This window comes from Euleptes europaea, chromosome 16, assembly GCF_029931775.1.
Source record: "Euleptes europaea isolate rEulEur1 chromosome 16, rEulEur1.hap1, whole genome shotgun sequence".
Taxonomy (NCBI): domain Eukaryota; kingdom Metazoa; phylum Chordata; class Lepidosauria; order Squamata; family Sphaerodactylidae; genus Euleptes; species Euleptes europaea.
In genome coordinates, this window is record NC_079327.1 from 23502219 (window position 1) to 23525637 (window position 23419).

At 43.3% G+C, this 23419-nt stretch overlaps 2 protein-coding genes across 3 annotated transcripts in view; one reads left to right on the plus strand and one right to left on the minus strand.

The window, feature by feature from the left end:
• Positions 1–11973, plus strand: part of TPP2 (tripeptidyl peptidase 2) — a 46734-nt gene extending 34761 nt beyond the window's left edge. Inside the window, exons 24-30 of one of the 2 annotated variants that reach the window (XM_056862046.1) lie at positions 2649–2687; positions 4991–5142; positions 5669–5765; positions 7351–7481; positions 9541–9748; positions 10752–10871; positions 11663–11973. In XM_056862046.1, the coding sequence (XP_056718024.1) occupies positions 2649–2687; positions 4991–5142; positions 5669–5765; positions 7351–7481; positions 9541–9748; positions 10752–10871; positions 11663–11752 (837 nt within the window). In that variant the 3' untranslated portion in view covers positions 11753–11973. The remainder of the gene's footprint in view (positions 1–2648; positions 2688–4990; positions 5143–5668; positions 5766–7350; positions 7482–9540; positions 9749–10751; positions 10872–11662) is intronic. The other variant, XM_056862047.1, reaches the window with a different exon arrangement.
• A 1735-nt stretch (positions 11974–13708) lies between these two features.
• On the minus strand, positions 13709–19357 carry METTL21C (methyltransferase 21C, AARS1 lysine). Its single transcript, XM_056862043.1, has 4 exons — positions 19240–19357; positions 17504–17643; positions 16488–16605; positions 13709–14113 (listed from the first exon to the last, which is right to left on the minus strand). The coding sequence occupies exons 1-4, from the start codon at positions 19355–19357 to the stop codon at positions 13719–13721; spliced, it is 771 nt and encodes a 256-aa protein (XP_056718021.1). The 3' UTR covers positions 13709–13718.
• Positions 19358–23419: the final 4062 nt, after the last annotated feature.

Consider the following 23419-nt stretch of genomic DNA (forward strand, 5'->3'; position numbering starts at 1 on the left):
GAGTAAAAGTACATCAAGGTCAATGTTGTGGGTTTTTCTTCTCCAAACGAAAATGCCTCTTTATAAATCCTTTGTGAAACTAATATCTGTTAAGATTTTGGGAGGACTTTCTTTTGCTAGACCTTTGTAAGGATGGTCTAGTGCCAACTGCCATACATGTGTGTGTGGTTTTGGTTTTTTTAGGTGTTTTAGCCTTCAAATTCATTTTGAACTTGCATTTTTGCATTTTATAGCACTCCCGACACTTTCAGTACAGTGACGGCAGCTGCACTGACACGGCAAGCTTAATGCATGGCTTCTTCTGTTGTCCAGCTATATATTTTTTTGTCACTGCGTCACGTGTTTTGTGTCTTGCTTTAAAAATATTTTGTGGGTCACCCATGGCTTAGTGATAGAGCATCTGTTTGGCATGCAGAAGGTCCCAAGTTCAACAATCCCTGGCATCTCCGGTTAAGAGGACCAGGTAGTAGGTACTGTAAAAGACCTTTACCTAAGATTCTTAGGTAAAATGCCCCATTTCACACACACACACACACACACACTATGTTTCTCATCCTCCCGTTAAAACTGAAAAACGCAGGGGAGGGGCCTTGGCTCAGTGGTAGAGCCTCTGCTTTGCATGCAGAAGTTCCCAGGTTCAATCCCTGGCATCTCCTGTTAAAGGGGCTAGGCAAGTAGGGTGATGTGAAGGACCTCTGCCTGAAACCCTGGAGAGCCGCTGCTGGTCTGAGTAGACAATACTGACTTTGATGGACCAAGGGTCTGATTCAGTAGAAGGCAGCTTCATGTGTTCATTCTGGAGAGCTGCTACCAGTCTGAGTAGTCAACACTTACCTTGATGCGTAAGCAGGCAGCTTCCAGTAAAACAATAGAAGATACTCAGAACACAAAGTATATTCTCATCTCTTAAATATCAGCAGTTGGCCTCTAGTATGCCTTTTGTTTGATGCTGCACCAGCATGAGATCTCTTCTGCTGTATATTAAATAGAGGCTTCATAAATTGATCCTGGGTCCCTTCATGTATTCTGTTCCGAATTTTCAGCATTCAAAATGTGAACTATTAAACACTGCTGTTGAACAAATGTTCTTACCAATTTGGTACAAAACCAGTTTAAGCAAATGTTGAACATGAAAGAGATGTGCTATCTGGATTTTGCCCAGATCTGCGGTTGTAAAAGGCAAAATGGTTTCTCATTTCTTCACTTAATGCTACATTTTTGGAGGGATTTCCACAGCTGTTCAGTTATTCTTTAAACCTCTGTTAATGCCAAGCAAGGACAAAGTTGTCCTTATAAATTCCTTCATGCTTAATTGTTGCTTAGGTCATCCAAATTCTGCATGTATTACTATAGGGTTGTAGGAATTATAGTTGAATTGCCACAGAGTTTTGCTTGAGTCTATGTCAGGAGCTCAGGAGCCTAACAATAACTTCAAAAATCCATCAGCTATCCCAAAATTCTATCGAATTCATACCAGACTTCTGCATTTGCTGTGCAAAAGGGCCAACCCCATTGTGTGTGTGTGTGTGTGTGTGGAGTGGGGAAAGCATCATAATATCCTTTAGGTAGCAACGAACCACTTGTCATTTCTGCTAGCCATTCATGTAGCCCCCCCCCCCAAAAAAAAAACCCAGGGGGACAAGATGGGGAAGAAAATAATGTCAGCGATGGATGGAACAGGGGGGTGCCTTCCACCACTGTTTTTTTCCATGGAGTACAATACTGCTTGCCAAAGGCAAAGTGAAGGGTTCCACCAATGCCATGCCAGTGGCTGAATCTAACCTGCTGCTGTTGCAAAAAGAAGGCACTTCTTTTTGCAGAATGCCCTCTTTCAGCTGCAGCCTTTCATGTCACATCCGACCCATTTCCAAACACCCACTGACCATTAGGAACAGCTAAGGGGACAGGGCACTACTGTAGGGAGGGGGAGGCGGGAAAGACCCATGGTCCATCAGTGGGCAGAGCTAAGCTAAAAAATTTGTGGAGGCGGATCCCCTGTGTAAACTCCGCCTGCAACTCAGAAACAGCATTTTTTGACAGCAGAACTTTGTTCTTTGGATCACTGTTCCATTTTTGTGCACTAAAGCAATCTCACACACACACACACACACACACTTGCCAATAACCACTCAACTCAGGTTGGCTTGTCACGCTTCAAGTGATGCTGTAGTATGTTGAGGTACAGTTTGAGTATCACCATACAGTGGTGTGTTCTTGTGCGAATCAGGAGTGAATTCTATGGACCCTGGAAGAAGAAAAAACCAGCATTTCAATTTAGTGATTGTTAATTTGAGCAAAAAAAATATACATCAATAAATCCTACTAATTAGCTATAAATATCAAGACTGCCACACTAACTTAGTTGTCATCATCTTTAAGTTAAATGGTCAATGTAACTTTGTTCAGTTTGTAACCTGAGTGACTACCACTTGCCTGCTCTCTTAAAAAGAACAACCTATATTCATAGGTCCACCCATATTTCATATTTTTAAAAAAGCTAAACTTTTGTGTTTTCCGAGCATGCTTTGTTAAGTGGGATGCTAGATTAAAAATCCCCTCATGGGGGAGCAGGAACATGAGAGGAGGAGGCATCTCCGTCCTGTAGAGTTTGTGCATGTTTTCTTACAGTGTGTTATTCTAACTCCCAGGGGCAGTCTTCAGCAAAGCGGCAAGGAAAGTTTAAAAAGGTACTGAATGTCAGTTTTTGCAAGATGTACTTAATTATTATTTTTTTGCATATGACTTGGAAGTGTTATACAGAACAAATTTCTTTGTCCTCAGTTGTCTTGAAATGCAACTCAAACAGTGTTTTACTCCTGAACAGTTCCTCTGTGTTAGACTAGTGTTTGGTTAAGCAGATGATCATATGCCTTGTGCGCATGTGCCCACTCCCTTCTTGGGTGCTGACTGAGCATGCTCTGTGCACTGTGGCCAGTCATGTGTTCCGTTGTAGGACTCAGCAGGGCCTGGTTATCTTCACCTTCACCATAAAGGTAGTGCCGTTGGTAGCCACTTGGCAGGCCTAACTGCAGTAGTTTTAACACCTTCAATTTTTTAAAGGTTAAGATTACCGTTCTCAGGTGTAGTATGTTGGGTGCTCATGTGCTGAGGCTTGTGTTCCTCTCTTGTACCATCATTTATTTAACCTTGCATTGTCCTCCACGTGGAATCTTGGGACCACATTTCGGCGATTAGGGGCGTAGCGAAATGTGGGTTAATTGTGGAATGAAGAGCTGAGGTCTCGTGCTTTCTGTGTAAATCATCAGTTCAGAGGCATAGAGTTCATTCTGTGGTTGGGACTTCCACTAACGTGGAGGGTTTGTGTGTTAGTCAGTTGGTATCTGCGTTTTTACTTCGCCTGCTCAGTTGGGACGGATAGAGGGGTACAGATATTGTACCTGGCTGTCATCTTCCACAAAAACCTATTGCAGCTAGAGTGGAGGTAGAATTTACATCAGGGAAACTGCATGGAAGGGAAAGATGGATCCACCCCCCACATTTCCAGCACTGCTTTTCTGTCCTTTCGAAGTAGCCACATTGCAGTGATTTTTTACCAACGGGTAGCCCTAAGGTGAAAAAAGATAATCATAGAGCCATTCTTAGGGCAGGCACTTCCGCAAAGTAGCTTGAACCCATGAAGCTGCCTTATACTGAATCAGACCCTTGGTCCACCAAAGCCAGTATTGTCTACTCAGACCGGCAGTGCCTCTCCAGGGTCGCAGGTCTTTCACATCACCTACTTGCCTGGTCCCTTTAACTAGAGGTGCCGGTGACTGAACCTGGGACCTTCTGCATGCCAACCAGATGCTCCACCACTGAGCCACGGCCCCTCCCTGTTTGCCTGGACTCTGAAGTCTGAGTGGGGCACGCAGCCCAGGTGACTGAGAGGCTTGGGGCTAAAAATGCACACTTCCAGCCCGAAGCCACAGTAGCAGATCCGGTCAACCTTGTAGCAGCATTCTGGCTCACCAAATATTCAGAAGTTTGTATAACCATATGTTGTTTTTGATCTTTTCTGCGCTTGTAAAAAGTACTAATGTATATTGGGAAAGTTAGTTTAAAAAACACAGTTACTCCATTTTCACGTACACAAATTTTAAGATTATTGTTTGTGATACAAGGGCACCATAAACAGACCTCTGATTTTCTCGTGAATTTCTCCCTTTGGCTTCAAATGTTCTGGAGGTATAAATAAAATCAAACTAATAATTAACACTTGCTGTCTAAAGTAAGTTAGTAGCTAAAGTGCTGTGAATACTCTTATTTACCATTTTTGGTGAATCCACTTGCTTCAGATGTTCAGGCTTTCATTTGCCCTGTTCATTCATTGCTGTCAGTTAGACCTGCTTTTAATGCTCACTTTTTAAAGCAGGTTTCTTTGCAGGCTAGGGCACATACAATTATTTTTTAAATTGTAGTATGCTATGGAGTGCACAGTAGCACAAGTTAGGGAGAGAATTATGATTCTTTGTTTCTTTGGGGGTCCATTATGAAGCCATAAGCAAAAAGCATATCTTACACTGTTGACCTTCAATAAAGAAGGGGTTTTAATATGGACTGCTAACTCCCCTCCCTATCCAGTCCTCTGAATATAATACTACTGTATGGATGCTGCAGGAGTTTGCTTTAATTTTTTGCTTTAGATGGCTCTTTCTGCAGTTTCTTTAAAAACAGAGATTGGGAGGAAAGCATGATCCTCAAACCAAGTATAAAAGAGCATGTTTTAAACTGGCTTTGACCTTTTGAAGTGTCTGACAATTCATCCGTAGTCTACAGTTCGAAATTACTTGCTCACAATTTTAAATCCTTAGATGAAAACACCTGCTCAGTTGGACTGTTCTTTGACTGCAAAAAATTAATCTTTTCCCCCTGCAGATACTGCGAGCTGTTACGTAGATAACTGCTCTCTTTTAACACTTTAGGATGTTTGCAGTATGATAGAATGCGGCCAGGGGTATTAACCAAATTGCTGTCGTTCTTCCCCTTCTAGGATGTCATTTCAGTTCATTATCATCTGATCCCATCACCGATAAAAAATAAGAACGGCAGCAAAGAAAAGGAGAAGGAGCCCGAAAAAGAAAAAGATGCAAAGGATGAATTTGCTGAAGCTTTACGGGACCTGAAGATTCAATGGATGACTAAGTAGGTTTCTGTAATTCTTCTAGTGTCGGATCGCATCCTTCACAGAATAAATACTATTATTTATTTATTTATTATTTCCATTTGTTACCCCGCTCTTCCCGGACAAAGCCAGGCTCAGAGCAGCTTACAGAATATAAAAGTCATATTAATCAATAAAAGCATTAAAACATTTTAAAATAGCCCTATAAAATCATAATCATACTTATTTATCTAGGCGCCTCTAACATACAATACAACAACCCAGCTAGGCGAGCAGATGGAAGGCACCAGATGGAATAAAAGGTGTTAACCACAATGGGAAGCTTAGGGAGGCCAGTCTATATATAGGAACTGTAGCTGGCCTCAACCATAAGCCTGGCGGAATAGCTCTGTTTTACAGGCCCTGTGGAACTCTTTGAGGTCCCGCAGGGCCCTGGTCTCGCTAGCGAGGCTATTCCACCAGGCATTATTAATGCACATTGTATCTCATCGTCTCCCATTCTAGAATTGCTCGGTCAGCATTTTTACCACCACTCTTCTTCTCTAGGCTTGATACCAGTGACATGTATAATGAATTGAAAGAGGCCTTTCCTAAACACCTTCCTCTGTATGTCGCAAGACTTCATCAGTTGGATTCTGAAAAGGTGAGCTCTCTCTTCTTTTGTTTTTAAGCGGGCTTGTAGAGTTAAGTCAGCCAAACAAGTTGGACTCCGAAGATGACTCCTTTTATATCCTTCAGCCTTCGTTGCCTTGAAATTTGTGCTTTTGGAAGTTTGGTACAGTTTTATTTTTATTTTTCCCCTTACAACCCTGGACGGAAAATAACTTGATGGTTTTGGTTGCTAGATTTTCAGACTTTGCATATGGAGTTTGTCAAGGTTTGAGGGTGGTCAAAGCCCCAAAGCAATGTACCTGTTAGAGGTGAACAGTGCCTGCTGCATTCCCTCAGCAGTCATCAATTCGGCCCTGGCACCGGCCTGGTGGAATGCTCTGTCTGGTGACATCAGGGCCCTGCGGGACCTTAAAGAGTTCCGCAGGGCCTGCAAGACAGAGCTATTCCGCCAGGCCTATGGTTGAGGACAGCCGCAAATGTCATCTGCTGGCCTCCCTATTCTCCCCCCTCCTGTTATATTATTAATGTCAACGGAGGGGTAACCTGCTGCATATACCGGCAACACGAATAGCATTTAGGCGCCATATCTGTAGTTTTGTAGTTTTTAAGTTTTAAATTGGGATTGTATTGTTTTAAATTTAGGTTTTGTGGTTAATTTTATTATTGATGTATTAATGTTTTTGTATGACGTTACCCGCCCTGAGCTGGCTTCGGGCGGGCTATAAATTACAAAATAAATAAATAAATCACTGATGTCATTGTAGGCAAAAGGTCTAAAACTGCACGGTGCTGTGGTTTGTAGGGTACAGGGGTTACCGCACTTTGTATTCCCAGCGATGTATTAAGAGTTTGAAAATGTTATTAAAAAACATCGGTTTAAAAGGGTTTTTGGATGCCACGGCTTATAAATAGTTGGAAGACGTCTTCACAGCTAAAGGGGCCAAACAAAGTGCGAACAGTATTTTTTATAACGTTTTCAAACTCTTAATACATTGCTGGGAATACAAGTGCGGTAACCCGCTATGTCTTCCAGCAAAATCAGTTGGTAGCTTTGTTAAGAGCTAGATTCGAGTCCAGTAGCACCTTAGACACCAACAAGGTTTTCGGGGAATAAGCTTCCGAGAGTCAAAGCTACCTTTGTCAGACACCTTCATCAGGGAGCTTAAATTCTCGGAAGCTTGTGCCCCAAAAATCTTGTTGGTCTTTAAGGTGCTGTTGAAGTTAAATCTTGTTCTTTTACTGCAGACCACCACGGCTACCCTCTGAAACTAGATTTGTTAAGGGAATTTTTTCAATTTCTGCTTTCTGTGTTCAGGTTGTGAGATGCCCTTGTTTATGCTAGCTTACCATCCCTCCCCTTGGCTTCAAATCTCAGCTGATTGCAATTGAAGAATCTGCAGTTGTGAACACGAGTAGTAATATGGTTTGGGTACTGCCAAAAGGCGGGCATCAGACCATGTTTAGGAAATTGATGTGCCATCTCCCAAGAGAACCTGCTCAAAGCAGCTGTTCTATGCATGGTTCATGTTTATGTTTTAAGTGTTATATGTCTTCTGTGACATTAATGTTGTGTTACATGTGTGTGACAAGACTCATGGTAACCTTGTTTCAATTAGGAACGAATGAAAAGACTGCCTGAAATTATTGAGGCTGCCAATATGGTTATCTCGCACATCGATCAAACAGCGCTTGCAATTTACCTTGCTATGAAGACCGATCCCAGGCCTGACGCTGCTACTATAAAAAAGTACCTAACCAGTAAATACTTTTTTTTCCTCGCATCTTATTTCTGCAATCTGCTTGGACTCTCTTACTCTTGTGCTTCCAGATTTTTAAAAGCGATTCTGCCTTCAAAGCCATTCCTGACAATGGGCTTAAACACATTTAATCTTGTGCGGCTTCTAGCCAGAGATGGATAATGCTTTGGTTCAAAGCTGCCGCTCTTGATGGCAACCTGAAATGGCAGAAGACTGGGGTTGTGTTCACATGGGTGGTGATGTTTGGCAAGTCTTCAGTCCAGAATTGAGGTTGGCAAGATGTTTTTGTACCGTCTGTTTCTCATGCTTACTGAAATGGAGACATTTGAGAAGGATAGTGGAACGATGAGATTAAGAACATGAATATTCCATTCACTGAGGCTATTGTACTTTGGTCACATTATGAGAAGACAAGAGTCACCGGAAAAGACAATCATGCTAGGAAAAGTTGAAGGCAGCAGGAAAAGAGGAAGACCCAACAAGAGATGGATTGGCTCTGTAAAGGAAGCCACAGCCCTAAATTTGCAAGACATGAGCAAGGCTGTTAAAGATAGGATGCTTTGGAGGACATGGATTCATAGGGACGTCATGAGTCAGAAGCGACTTGACAGCACTTAACATACACACACACACATTAGGAATGGTGTTTGGGATTTTTTTTGTACTTTATTGCAAACATGAAATGGTACTAGTATTTAAGTCAGCAATTCCCCAAGATACTATGTCATTCATGAAACAACAGTATTCTACAAGTAGTAACACACAGCATATGGATGTGCAGGCATTTCCTCTCTTTGCTCCCATCACCCAGCTATCAAATTCTTGTTGACTGGGGCAAGGACTTGTTCTCCGCTGCCCTAGAGGGTAAAATCAGATCTAATGGGCTTAAGCAATTGCAGAGTAGATTACGATTGAGTGTTTGGAGAGAATTAAGGGCAGTTGAATAAATAACTGGGTGGGGAGTTCGCCTCACTGGGGAAGGCAGATAAAACTATCCATTCAGAATACTCTAGCTTGTATTTCCTTGCACTGAACAGGAGTTCAGACTAGAAGGCTACAATGCCGCTTCCAACTATTACTAGCTCTCTGATCAATCTCCTTGGAGATAGTCAGTGGAAAGGAAGTCCTTTTGAAGAAAGGAAGTCCTTAGAATGAGTGGGGTTGCTTTGGCATTTGCTGGACCATGTAGAATCTCCATTCGGGGTGGAGGGAGTCTTTCCAAAGATGCTATCGTTTGCCATTGAAGCAAACTCTCTAAGGTTGAAAAAGACTTGTTTTGAGCAGTGGTGCACACCCGTTCAGAGTTCTCCATTGAGGGTATGCATTTGGATATTTCTGCTCTGAACAGATACCTGGGGTGGGACATTATCAGTATTTGGGTATCCGGGTGATATTTGGGATTCTCAGGAATACTGGGTATCAGTACCCCCAAAAAATCCAGAAATATTTGGGAATATCCGAGAATATTCAGGGCTAGCATGTGAGGGCTCCCAGGGCTGTTTTTTTTTTTAAAAATCAATTTTACAAATTTTCTGGAAAACAAGGGGGAAGGGAAAGCCACTCGGAACGAGATAAGGGGTAAATTACATGCAGAAAATAAAAACAGTGCCAAAAGTGTTATTCTCTTATAAAGGGGGGGGAGACCCTACAAATATAATTGAATCAAGAAATATTTACTTTCCTAACGAGTATCTCGGTTTAAAACAAGAACAAAACCACCTAAAATGAAACTCATGCATGCTTGTATTGCTGTTTCTTCTTTACTGGGGTGGGAGAGAGCAGGAATACCAGCAATGAAGGGCTGTCGGTTATGTGGGGCTTGCCACATTAACCCTGGGCTCTGCTGGGATTCTCTGGTTTGACATTGGTTCTGTTGGGCTTGTAGGTTCTGTTTGCATTTGCAGTGATGGAGGGAAATGGTATATTCGCTCACAGGTTGGCATTTGCATCGTGAGGGACCCCGTTTGTGAGTTTTAAGTCTGCTGAGAACAGGGGATTCTGTTGCAGTGTAAATGCAATGGGTCTTTTTTCTGTGTTTTTTCCACTAAGTGAGATGGACAAGCAGAAATCGACTCTGGTAGATGCTCTCTGTCGGAAAGGGAGTGCATTGGCCGACCAGCTTCTGCAGTTGCAGGCCCAAGCCGGGGCAGAATCGGGTGATACGGAAAGTAAAGACGACGTCCAGGAGAGCTGCCTAGATGCTCTGACGGAAACTTTCTGGGAAACAACAAAATGGACTGACTTATTGGACACCAAGGTAGGTAGGAAGAATGGAAGGGAGCAGAGTGGCAGTTTTATACAGTTGAGAAGGATCCTTAGTGTGCTATGCTTATAAACCGCTTTGCTTGTGGTGTGGTGGTTTGGAGTGGTGGACTCTAATCTGGAGAACCGGATTTGATTCCCCACTCCTCCACACGAAACCAGCTGGGTGACCTTGGGCTAGTCACAGCTCTCTTAGAGCTCTCAGCCCCACCTACCTCACAGGGTGTCTGTTGTGGGGAGGGGAAGGGAAGGTGATTGTAAGCCACTTTGATTCTTCCCTAAGTGGTAGAGAAAGTCGGCATATAAAAACCAACTCTTCTTCAGAAGGAAGGCTGGAGGGAGGCTTTAAACTTTGCTGACAAGAGTGATAGGCTATAGGCCACAGCCTTTGTGCATGTACTATAAACATAAAGCAAAAAAATTGTAACTGTATTAGAATTCCCTCTGTTCCACAAAACACATCTGAATGATCCTTAAAACGGTTGCTTGGCAGAAAATTTGGAATCATGGAAGAGACCCAGTGGTTTTCACTTCTTCTCTTCTACAGTATCAATATTTTTTTCTGTTGAGACTAACAAAATATTAAATGTAAAAAGGTAAAGGTGCAAGCACCGGGTCAAGAACACTTCATCAGGTTATATTACTATAAAAAATGTGTTTGGATATCCAATGCATATCTTACTGTTTCTTCTCCTCCCCCCCCCCTTTTTTTTTGTTCTGCTGGGCATCGAGCCCGATGAAGAGTTATGGAGAGCTCAGAAGTTTGCATAGTGTAGTGATGTTGGAGTTGGTCATAAATAACAGTATTGCACAGCACTTTCCGTTTTTGACTTTTTATGCAGACCTGGTCCACAGCGTTAAGTATTAGACGAGAGAACCTTAGTGTTACATGAGACATTGCGAGACCCACAATCTTGTGCTCCCGGTTTTTCCCCTTGTGCTATAGTATCTGAAGGAGATTCAGCTTGTGACTCCTCTTTATTTTGCACACTCCATAGGTTTTGCCTTTTGCGTATAAACATGCGCTGGTAAATAAGATGTATGGGAGGGGCCTCAAATTTGCCACAAAACTTGCCGAGGAGAAACCAACCAAAGAGAACCTGAAGAACTGTATCCAGGTAAGCGGTTGTCATTGTACCCTCTAAAATAAAGCTGCATGCCAGTTTCACTTACTTTTAAAGAAATGATTTTGTTCGTTTTTGCCGTCAAGTCGCAGCTGACTTATGACAACCCGTAGGGTTTTCAAGGCAAGAGACATTCAGAGGCAGGCTATTGCCTGCCTCTGCATAGCAACCCTGGAATTCCTTGGTGGTCTCCCACCCAAATACTGACCAGGGCTGACCCTGCTTAGCTTACGAGATTTGATGAGATCAGGCTAGCCTGGACTATCCAGATTAGGGTTTAGGAACTATAAAAGTATACTTATCTGACTAAGAGCCAGGGTGGTGTAGTGGTTAAGAGCGGTGGTTTGGAGCAGTGAACTCTGACCTGGAGAACCGGGTTTGATTCCCCACTCCTCCACATGAGCGGCGGACGCTAATCTGGTGAACTGGATTTGTTTCCCCACACCTCCATAGGAAGCCAGCTGGGTGACCTTGGGCTAGTCACAGCTCTCTTAGAGTTCTCTCAGCCCCACCTACCTCACAGAGGGTCTGTTGTGGTGAGGGGAAGGGAAGGTGATTGTAAGCCGGTTCGATTCTTCCTTAAGTGGTAGAGAAAGTCGGCATATAAAAACCAACTCTTCTTCTAGTTAGAGCTATATTAAATTGGATGTGTTTAATATTACCAGCTTCTGGTGTGGTGTTAGTTTTCATGGTTTTACAGGATTCTAACATCTCTTTTAGGGAAAATAGCACAGAATATGAAAGTGAAAGGAAAACTTAATTTCCCCCCCCTCCTTTTTCTTTAGCTAATGAAATTACTTGGATGGACTCACTGTGCATCTTTCTCTGAAAACTGGCTTCCTGTCATGTATCCACCTGATTATTGTGTGTTTTGAAATACCTGCAGTTGTAAATTTGAGGTGCTCCTATTGGCCAGATATAAAGATATGTGATGATCTTACTGGAATGCATGTTTTCATCCATTATTGAATGCTTAAATTGTGTGTATTACTCAAAAGGACAAAGAATTGCAGTATATGTGTGCGCTACTTTGACTCCTGACGACAGGGAGTCTGTTTAGACTTTGACGCATCATTTGTTGGGGTTACCCTAGAACTAAAAAGCATACCAACCAAAAACCCTTTGTGTACATCACATTGCTGGCAATGGATGTTTTAGTATAGCCAGCATGAAAGATTAGGAAATTAGGATGAGTTTCTTGCATGTGTATGTGGTTCTTAACTGTTTGTATTTTTAACCACGAGCCTGTACTAGCTGTTCTTTTTACAACGAGCAGTGGGGTTTTAACATGTTTAAACACAAGTTTTCAATTGTATGAAGGCCTTAAAAAAAAAAAGCTACGTCAACAGTAGCTAAAACCTTATTTATTAGATTTAACAGTAACGCAGCTTATCATTTGCAAGAGTTTACAATTTGAATTTTTAAAATAATAAACCTGTCAAATCCACAAGGAGTGTATTCTGAATTGCTGATGCAAAGGTGCTCTTGAATATCTTCCAAATTGGAGATATACTCAAATATATCCATGTGAAGCAGTGTCGGGATAAACTGATACGTTGTGTATAAAGTGTCAGACAGTTAACACTTAAATCAGGTATTGTAAACTTATACATATATATATATATGTTTAATAATGTTTGAAAAAATGTAAAACTGCAGAATAAACGTGCAAATTTCAACATCAAAAACTTTCTTTCTCATATTTCATTTTAAAAAACACTTTTAAAATAAAGCAATGAACAAAACTGAGGCCTGTCCTAGTTTTTTAGAGTACGTCAGGGAGACATTAGAAGTTCATTGTTAATTTTATAGCAACTGGCTCAAAGGCATGGGTGGGGGAGTCCAGAGTAGAAGTCTGCTTTGTTTCTTCTCCGTCTCCTAAAGCCACCTAAAACAGTGCTTCTGAGGGTTGGGGGGAGACCCTGGAGAACAGCAAAGGATAACAAAGGGGAGGCTGCCACATGAAGTGGGAAATTCCTATGGAAACCCACCCCCCCCTCTAATTTCTGCATTCAGCCTTGTATCTAGCAGCATATTTGACTTCATGGAGGTCAGGTATAAATTAATGTTTTAAGCAGTGATGCAAACAATGGGGGACAGCTTATTTTGTACACCATAGTGGTTCATGAGAAGTCTGTTACCTGGTCAACAGTAACTTGAAACTTGAGCAGTCCCTCATGTAGGACACTGTGGTCTTGTTCTGATTCTCACACACACCTCCCACCTTGACACCCCTGAGTAAATACTTATTGTTCACTTCCAACAACAACAGGTTGGTTATTTGGTAGTAACTACAAAAATAACAGTGTCCCCATTGTCTGCAGTTAGATTGTCCTCGCGTTTTAAAAACATGGCGCACGCAGGTTTTGGCATTCCCCACATCCCTGTACTTAAGCCAATTTGGATTAATGTCTTTATGCCATCAGATGGGACATTATATAGAGTAAAAATAGGCCTCTCCTTTCCAGTCTTTCTTCAGCAACAATGAATGGTTAGAGCTAGTTCAGTCCAAGGCTTGAAGTGCGACAATGTTTGTAATGGAAGGATGCAGTTGGGTAGCATGCATGCCTGCTAGTCGTAAGCATCTGCTCCCTTGGTACTCAGCCCAATCTGTTGTACAAAACCATGGGGACAGGGAGTCACAATTAAGCGTTCTGTGTTCATGTGGGTAGTTATAAATGCCTAATTGCCTCCTCATTCCTTCAGGTCAGGAAACAGAGCTTCAAAGTTTTTTTGAATGGACTAGACCATAGTAAAGCAGAGAAGATACTTCTAAAAGCAATGCTCTGTAAATTTTAAATTGCCCAACACTGAATTAAAGTTCTGGTATGCCTTCCCATCTTAATTTTCTCGCACTGTGCCTTTGAACAATTTGACGTTTGACTCTGGGAACTCAGCTAGCTGTGTGATATTGAATATGTTGCTGAGTCTGTCAAAAAAATCATAATCTGTGCTGAATCTGAATTTGTTTGCCCACACCAAAACTGTCCCTGGCCGGCACAAGTAGTCTATTGTGGCTAACAGGAGATCCAGAGCGGTGTGGTGGTACACAACGTCAGTGGCCACAATGACATCGTAACGGTGGGTTGACCTGGGGAAATCTCGGTTGAGGTCTTCTCCCCATGCCAGCTTCCGTACTTCGGGCTTGTGGATTTTCATGCCCCGTGTGTTTCTTGCAATGTTGAATTCCAGGTTTTCGAGGACCTCAGGCAAGTCAGTGGCTGTGACAAAAGCACCTGAAGGAGGAGAACGGAAGGCTGTTCACTGTACCATCTGGTTGAACAAAGCACGGGAGCCAGTGTTGTGTAGTGGTTAAGAGCGGTGGTTTGGAGCAGTGGACTCTGATCTGGAGAACTGGGTTTGATTCCCCACTCCTCCACATGAGCGGCGGAGGCTAATCTGGTAAACTGGATTTGTTTCCCCACTCCTACACATGAAGCCAGCTGGGTGACCCTGAGCTAGTCACTCTCAGTCCCACCTACATCACAGGGTGTCTGTTGTGGGGAGGGGAAGGGAAGGCGATTGTAAGCTGGTTTGAGTCTCCCTTAAGTGGTAGAGAAAGTTGGCATATAAAAACCAACTCTTCTTCTAAAGGTAAAGGTCCCCTGTGCAAGCACCGGGTCATTCTTGACCCGTGGGGTGATGTCACATCCCGACATTTTCTAGGCAGACTTTGTTTACGGGGTGGTTTGCCAGTGCCTTCCCCAGTAGTTAGAGCTATATTAAATTGGATGTGTTTAATATTACCAGCTTCTGGTGTGGTGTTATTTTTCATGGATTTACAGGATTCTAGCATCTCTTTTAGGGAGAATAGCACAGAATATAAAAGTAAAAAGAAAACTTAATTCCCCCCTTTTTTTCTTTAGTTAATGAAATTACTTGGATTGCCTCACTGTGCATCTTTCTCTGAAAACTGGCTTCCTGTCATGTATCCACACGAAGCCAGCTGGGTGACCTTGGGCAAGTCTCAGCTCTGTTAGAGCTCTCTCAGCGCCACCTACCTCGCAGGGTGTCTGTTGTGGGAAGGTGATTATAAGTCGGTTGTAATAATTGCTTAACTGTCCACGACAGGAGCAAACCACTCATAAGGGATCATTCTTCAAATGAGTATACCGCAGCCTCTGGATAAGAGTTTGCAGAAGGCCCCTGGGCTGAGTAAAATTATTAGCATCGTAATGAGCCACTAGTCTACGTGTGAATTTGCACTTTCTAATTAAAATTTCCTCCCGCTCAAGACTGCTGGCAGTTTTGTTTGAGTAACATTTTTCAAAGGTTTTATTTTCAGGGTCACAAATTAGGATCTTTCTTGGCTAAATCCTGTAAGTTTAATAAATGCAGGCATTCTGAGTTTTGGTTCTCAATGGCATAACCAGCATATCTATTCGGGGTGTAAAAGCCTTCTTCGGGTAATTTTATGGCATTTACTGTGGTCACTGTGAGGTGAAAAAGGTATCAAAGAACAAGACAGACTTGCAGAAAAATGATTTCGCCCATTTAGTCAGGTAAAGATGTAAAAATAGGAAGAAAAAGAACCAATCTTAATGTGCGTTGCGGGGTTTGGAGCTTTTGTGCAGCTATGGTCTGTAAGAGCTCTGGTTTCAGATGACTGAAATTAGCTCTCTTTAGCTGCAGACACAGCCACTGAAGTGTAACTGAGTGTTATAAAATTTCAGTTGCTCAGAACCTTCAATTGTTAGCATCACTATGCATTACCTAAAATCAGTGGACTGTTAGTGGAAAGGGATTCAGCGGAGGGAAACTGAATAATTGTGCAGAGGAACAGAAGAAGAGTTAGTTACAATCACCTTCCCTTCCTCTCCCCACAAAATACCTTGTGAGGTAGGCAGGGCTGAGAGAGTTCTGAGAGAGCTGTGACTAGTCCAAGGTCGCCCAGCAGGCTTCATGTGTAGGAATGGGGAACAAAACCCAGATTAGAGCTCTCCAGATTACAGTCCATCACTCTTAACCATTACACCATGCTGGCTGACATGAAGACAGAATATTTATTGCATGCAGACAGGGAGAATAAGAAAGGGTATTTGTATGACTGAGTGGAAATACGTGAGACAGAAAGAATGGGCCCAGAAGGTACTAAAACACACACACCCCAAAAAAAAACCAGAATGTTTTTTTGATCTACAGCAGTGTTTCCTAAAGTGGGCAGTACCACCTCCTGGGGGGGGGGGCGGTGGGATTACCTAGGGGGGCACTAAGAGGCAAGGGGGCAGCAGGGGGACACGGGGTGGGGCCCTTCAACTGTGTTGTTCACTAATTTACAATAGATCAAGCAATGGCACCATGCTCGCAAATTTGGTAGAAACTATCAGAATTTTTCCCCATACTTTGAAGAGCTGGTACCACTGGATCAAGTTCATCAGTTTTATTCAATAAATTTCAACTAAAGTTTTACTTTGATTTTGAATAGATGTGCAATTAATTGTTACTGTCTTGAAATTTTATTATCTTCTTTAGTGAGTCATGCAAACCCCTGTTTTGAATAATGCTTTTTATATGATAGGGTAGGGAGCGCTGGGGTTGAGTTTGTGGAACCAAGGGGGCGGTGGCCCGAAATGTTTGGGCACCACCGGTATGCAGTCACAAATCACCAACCTAATATACTTGCCACTATGGACACCAAGCCTGTCCCAGCTCCAAGTTCAATCACTTTCTTGTCTTTGAGACTGATTTCTTGTTGATCTGATTCCAAGTACTGACACAGAGCAAGAGCCTAAAGACAATAAATGTCTGTTTTAGTAATACATTTAAAAAATCCAGCTGTACAATACTTGGCGTGCAGCAAATGTGCTGGTTTTAATAGGCAACATTGCTGGTAATGAATCTTGGGAGAGGGGGTGGCTTTTAGTATAAGTCCAAAAAATCATTGAGGGTTATGAGAGGCCTATCACTTCCAAACGGATCTTTTAAAGACTTATCTGCGCTCAGACTTCCTTTCTGTGCTCATCCTTAGTCACAGACTGGCAGTATACTGTGATATGGATAAAGCCACTGGCTTGTTGCACTCAAAACTCCCAAAATGAACAGGGATAAAAACGGCCACGTTCATCTTCGTGGCTTCTGTGCAGTCCCACGTGGGAACTGCACATGTGCAGGCCAGCCACGGAGATTGTGGTGTCACAGAGCTTGCAATGAGGAGGAGGGAAAGCAAGGCATTAAAGGGAATCACATGATCCCTATCAGACTTCTTGTCTTGGGCCATTTATGCAGGGTTGATTTTGATGCTCGCTCAAAGCTGCTTTTTTAAATCCGCCCTTTCAAATGACTATTCGCCGTCCCAATGCAAGAGGAGAAAGTCCACCACCCCCCACTCGCCTGTTCTTTCGTTTGCATAGCCATTAGCAATGGTCATTTGCATAGCTAAACTGCGGCTGTGATTTTTCATGGTTCCTTCAGTAAATGCATCGACACAAAAGGTCACCTTAAAGGGGCTCTTAAGAAATGCGAAGCAGGTATGCGCTGGCGTCGCAGAGTTGGCTGGAATGACGGTTCAGCATGAAGAAATAAAAAAATATGCGGAGCCTGGAACTCGTTGCTAATTACCAAGCATAAACAACCTTAGAGATTTTTGTTTGTTAGGGGTGATGCTGCTTTTCCAATGCAAAACTTACCCCAGGCCATACTATGGCTCCAAAGTTTTCAATGGACTCTTGAATGGTGATCTGATTGCCAGCATAAAAGTAATGTTCTTTGTCGAAATAATGAGATGCTTTGGGAACCCATTTCTCCAACATTTTAAAAATACGTGGTCCTGGGGAGACCGAAAGAAACAATCTATCATCTATGGATGCAACAGTACAGTTACTGGCTCACAAAAGAGGGTTTAAACCAGGCTTGCCCAAACTTCGGCCCATGGGCCGCATGCGGCCCAGGAAGGCTATGAATGCGGCCCAACACAAAATCATAAAACTTACTTAAAACATTATGAATCAGCTATCGTTAGTGTATTTTGCCCAGGTTAGTGTTAGTGTATTAGAGTATGTGCGGCCCGAGACAATTCTTCTTCCAAAGTGGCACAGGGAAGCCAAAAGATTGTACACCCCTGGTTGAAAAAAAGTGAACCTTCTTTGCAGGTTCTTGTAGGTGATCCGGGCTGTGTAACCGTGGTCTTGGAATTTTCTTTCCTGACGTTTCGCCAGCAACTGTGGCAGGCATCTTCAGAGGAGTAACACTGAAGGACAGTGTCTCTCCTCTGAAGATGCCTGCCACAGTTGCTGGCGAAACGTCAGGAAAGAAAATTCCAAGACCACGGTTACACAGCCCGGATAACCTACAAGAACCAATGAACTCTGACCGTGAAAGCCTTCAACAATACTTCTTTGCAGGGTTTGAAAACTGGTTCTTAATGAAATTTTCAAAGTCTTTTGGTTAGCATTGAGAGAGTCCCTATGTGGAATACCACATAATGGTACATACAAAAATGGCTCTTTCTCAGATCCTGAGAATTGCTAGGCAATCCGTGGCGTCTGGAGGGGGGCTAAATCTGGAGAATGTAAGGGAGGGTTCCAGCAAGGGCTTGTGCAAGTATGGAGACGGTAATCTGGTTGTTCTCCTCTCTTAAACTGCCTGTTCCAACTTATTTGGCACATTTGCGGGGTGGCCTGCTCCAGTGGCATTGTGGCAAAGATTTCTTTTGTGGTCTCTGCATGTGTGACAAGTTTAATTCAAAGCCTAAATACATGTCTTTTTGGAACTGTCATGGCTTGGATCCATTGTAGCATTTCCACAGGTGGAAGGTTTTCTACCCACGGGGTGCGACTTTCCTGCCTGTGCCCACCTCTTCTGAAACCCAAAATGTCTCCCAAAAGAGGCTCCTCTGGCTTAGGAGACCCCAGAAACAGTATTTCAGGGGGGCATTTTGGGTTTCAGCAGGGAAGGGGAGGCAAGAAAGTTGTGCTATGCTTGTAGGAATAATTCTGGCCGCTGAAAAGCTCTGGTGGATCCCAGCCCTAGAAAATGATCAAGGAAAAGTGGAGCCCATAAAATTCCTCTGATTACAACACGGATGCTTTGATGTCCAGTTTAAATTAATGAGACGAACTTTACTTACTTTGAGTTGGACTCAGCCTTGCTCGCCAAAAGTTGGTTTGGAATCCTAGCCCCCTCTCCCAGAAAAGTGCATTATTTTGGGCTGTAAATTGCTTAAGGCATTACTTGGCATATAAAAAAGACCCGAGTTCAGACATAATTATAAAGATGACAAGAAACCCAAGACTGCTCATTTTCATGGTCGCATTAATGTAAGCATGAAGAGTTGTCCCACACACACACACGGGGGAACAAATGCTCTAGGCAGGATGTGTATGTGTGCTTTTCCTGGTTTTGTTTGTTTTAAACCAAGTACAACCTGAGTCAGATGTTGGAGAACAGTCGATGCACAGATCAGAATCTTCTTCAAGGCCTTCCTCTTCTTCCATTGTTACTTGGGTATCTTTGGGAAACAACTGGTACTGGGTTGAAAGCATAATAGGAATGCTGTGGAAGAAACAATGAAAGTGTAAGGCATTCTTTGCTAAAGAATATTTAGCAGCTTCCTTTATTCTTCCTGTAATATAATATTATTTATTGGTACAGTCAATCAGACCAGTAAAAGCTATACAACAATAAACCTCGCATGAACAATATTTTTAAAAGTGTTTAAAAACTGAGACATAATTATATAAATTTTAAGAACACTTTACATAAAAGTGGATGGAGTAGAAAAAAGTGCTGTAAGGGCCAATAGCATCATTCTAGAAGAAGTCTACGAAGCTTCATGGAGACAGCACAAAATTTGGCAACCTGAGTTGTAACCAGAGGGTTCTCGCCTCTTTAACAGTTTTGTGATCCTATCCGCTGAGTCCTGGCCTGGGAATCTTACCAACAACGGAGAAATCATTTCAGCACGAGCATTTTCATGAAGAGGGGAGAATAGTAAGATGTGTTCCGTGGTATCAACTTGCCCACTGCCACACAGACAAAATCTTTGAGCCCTGGTTTTTTTTTTATAACGACCCTCTTGTAAGGCTGAGGGCAATGCTGAGCATCTGGCAAGTGTGAATACTCTTCTATGTCTATTTGCTTCCAAGGGAAAGCAAATATGTGGCTGGAGCCAACAGGTATCTAGTTGTGACTGAGGCAATAAAGGATGGTGTTCTAGCCAAGTCTAATTGTCGTCCAATGTCCTTAACTCTCTGTTTAACTAATGTTACTCTTCCTGTATGCGATATATATGTGTGTGGTCATGAGCAAGAATTTCCAGAGCAATGAAGTTCCCAAGTCAGCGCTTACCTGGATTTGTTTCCTCGGCATCAGACGGCTCTGGAGATTTATGCCTCAGTTTTATTTTCTATAGAGCACAGGTAGAAACGAAGAGGCAGTCCCATCAGAGCATAAGAGTGAGATCCTGAATGCAAAGATGTTGCCGCTGACAGAGCATCAGTATCTACCCCTCTCCGTGTCCCTATCAGCCCCTAACTACTGTTACTTTACACCCACTATCACCACTAAGCTTTGATGAATCAAAAGTCAAAAAGACATGGCTGTTTTGTCCTGTGATTCTCCGGCAATTGTAGCGAATTTCCCTTGTCAACATGCATGCTCATCTCCCACATGCGGGATCAACCCACCTCCTTCCGCAACTTCCCCAGGTTTTCAAAGTCCTGCTTTGTCCTGGTTTAATTTGAAGCCTCGCAGCTGCCGCCAGTGTTTGCCCGTGCATTTTTGTGCCCGGGTCGACTTCCTGCCAGGAGAAGCCTCTGCCCAGCCCCAGCGGCAGCAGTGGCGGCAACTTTCTGCCCCCCCCAGGAGCCCGCGCCCCTCTCCCCTCATCCTCAGTGTGATGGGTGGCTTTTGAGAGTCGTGGAGCAGGGAGCCTAGCAGGAAGGGGTCGGGAGAAGCCTCTGCCCAGCCTTAGCAGCAGCGGTGGCAATTTTCCACCTCTGGATCCAGATGCCACTCTAGTCTCCCGAGGCTGGACGCCTGGCCCTCCTGCGGCTTTGTGTGGGGCTCAGCATCCAGAGCCACAGAGCAGTGGTCCGGGAGGCCTGGCTGGTGCTTCTGGAGTCCGGTTTGTGGGGAAATGCATTTGGGCAGCCTAGAAAAGCATGGGACAGGAGAGGGAGAAATGCAGGACACAACGGCCACGCGTTAACGGCTTTCCACTTTATACATGAGTGTTTGATGCCATGTATCTGTGCATACATCAAGAAGTTAAATTGGTCCTTCTTGGTTTTTAGTATGTAAATAATAAAAAGATCCTCCCTGAGAAAAGGAGACATGACAAATCACCATCCAAACCCTTTCTGTACTATCCATTTATGCTAGAGGATACCTGTCCTAAGGATTCTCATGCTGCAGCTTTGCATAGCAGCCCCAATGGGCTCCGCTATCAGCCTAGCTGATAGTTCAAATCCTCACTAGAGCAGGAAGCTGGGTTTGGTTTCTCTGAATGGCCTCCGCCTTATGGGTTTAAACTGAGGAGAGCAGAGTCCATAACACAAAGAATGGCAATATTTCTTCATGATTGTGGGTTTCTCCTCAAAAGCCACCAATAGCAGGGGATGGTGCTCATATGGCGCCATTCATAAGAACATAAGAAAGGCCCTGCTGGATCAGACCAAGGCCCATCAAGTCCAGCAGTCTGTTCACACAGTGGCCAACCAGGTGTCTCTAGGAAGCCCCCAAACAAGACGACTGCAGCATAGTCCTGCCCGTGTTCCACCACACCCAATATAATAGGCATGCTCCTCTGAGACTGTAGAGAATAGGTATGCATCATGACTAGTAGGTGGGGCTGAGAGAGAGTGACTACCGAAGGTCACCCAGCCAGCTTCATGTGTAGGGACACAAATCCAGTTCACCAGATTAGCATCGGCCGCTCATGTGGAGGAGTGGGGAATCAAACCCAGTTCTCCAGATCAGAGTCCACTGCTCCAAACCACTACTCTTAACCACAATACCACGCTGGCTCCTAGTCAGATAAGTATACTTTTATATTTCCTAAGCCCTTAACCGCTACACATTGGTGGTGTAATAATGAACACATTTATGAAAGCTTTGGGAGGTCTCCCTGGAAACAATTTGGATATTCAGAACCATTCCTTAAGGAAAACACAGGCACTCCCCCACACACATACACACACACACAAACCTTTTTTAGGTTATCAGATTCTAAGCCTCTGATCTCCTGTGATGACCACTAGATGTCCTCAAAAGCTTATTCCAGAATAAAACTATCAGTCTTGAAAATGCCTCACAATGGGACTCTGATCTTCTATTCTACAACAAACTATTAGCCCAACCCTAAACAGAGTTACACGCTTCTAACACAACTTCTTTCTGGATTGAATTCATAGTTGCTTCCACAATTGGATTACTTATCTATTCGCTATCCAGACTGAAGCACAGTCTTGAAAAATCAATTTTTGCTTTGGTTCCCAGAATGTATGTTGCCATTTCTTAAAACTGTCTCCACTGATAAACCAACAGGGACCCCAAGCTGCTTACAACATCGTTGTTCCGTCCTCGATTTTGAACTCGTAGCTACAACCCTGTGAGGTAGGCTAGGCTGAGAGAGTGTGTGTGTGACTGGCCCAAGGTCACCCAGTGAGCTTCCAAGGCAGAGTGGGGATTCGAACCTGGGTCCCCCGGATTGTAGTCTGACACTCTAACCACCCCACCATGTTGGCTTTAGTTTCTCCTTTGTCAGTGATACCGAACAGAAAAGCATAAACTAGCAAAAAGGTATCAACTGAAACACCTATTGATTCTTGCAGAAACTTAGATTGATTCTAGCAGAAACTACGTCGACCAATGTACAGTGTGTAACTTACACTAAAATACAGTTGCTCGTTAGAAGAAGAGTTGGTTTTTATATGCCGACTTTCTCACTTAAGGAAGAATCCAACTGGCTTACAATCACCTTCCCTTCCCCACAACAGACACCCTATGAGGTAGGTGGGGCTGAGAGAGAGTGACTAGCTCAAGGTCACCCTTCATGGGTAGGAGTGGGGAAACCAATCCAGTTCACCAGATTAGCCTCCGCCGCTCATGTGGAGGAGTGGGGAATCAAACCCAGTTCTCCAGATCAGAGCCCACCGCTCCAAACCACAGCTCTTAACCACTACACCACGCCGGCTCTCCTTACTAAAGCTCTACAATGCTTTGGCTTTTTTATTTATTTATTTATTTATTTATTTTGGCTGCAACATACCTTTCTCCCTACGGAAGCATGAATAACATTGGCTACTATCCACCTGGTCGTTTTGCTGTGGACATCCATGGAAATGAATGGAATCTGTGCAGGAGAGGGCTAAGATAAAAAAACCTCCCTGTGGATTTTGTCCATCCTCCGTAGATTCGCCTCTTCATCTGTTTTTAATCGCCGTTCAGACTTCTCGCCTTCCATTTTTGATTTCTTTACGTCCACACGAGTGTGGTTTGTTTCATTCTGATACTCGGAAGCTCTTATTTCCATCATCCGAGGCCTACCCTTCGGAATTGCCCGGTTCTCCATAAATCTTTTGAAAGAGTATCTTTCAGACCCT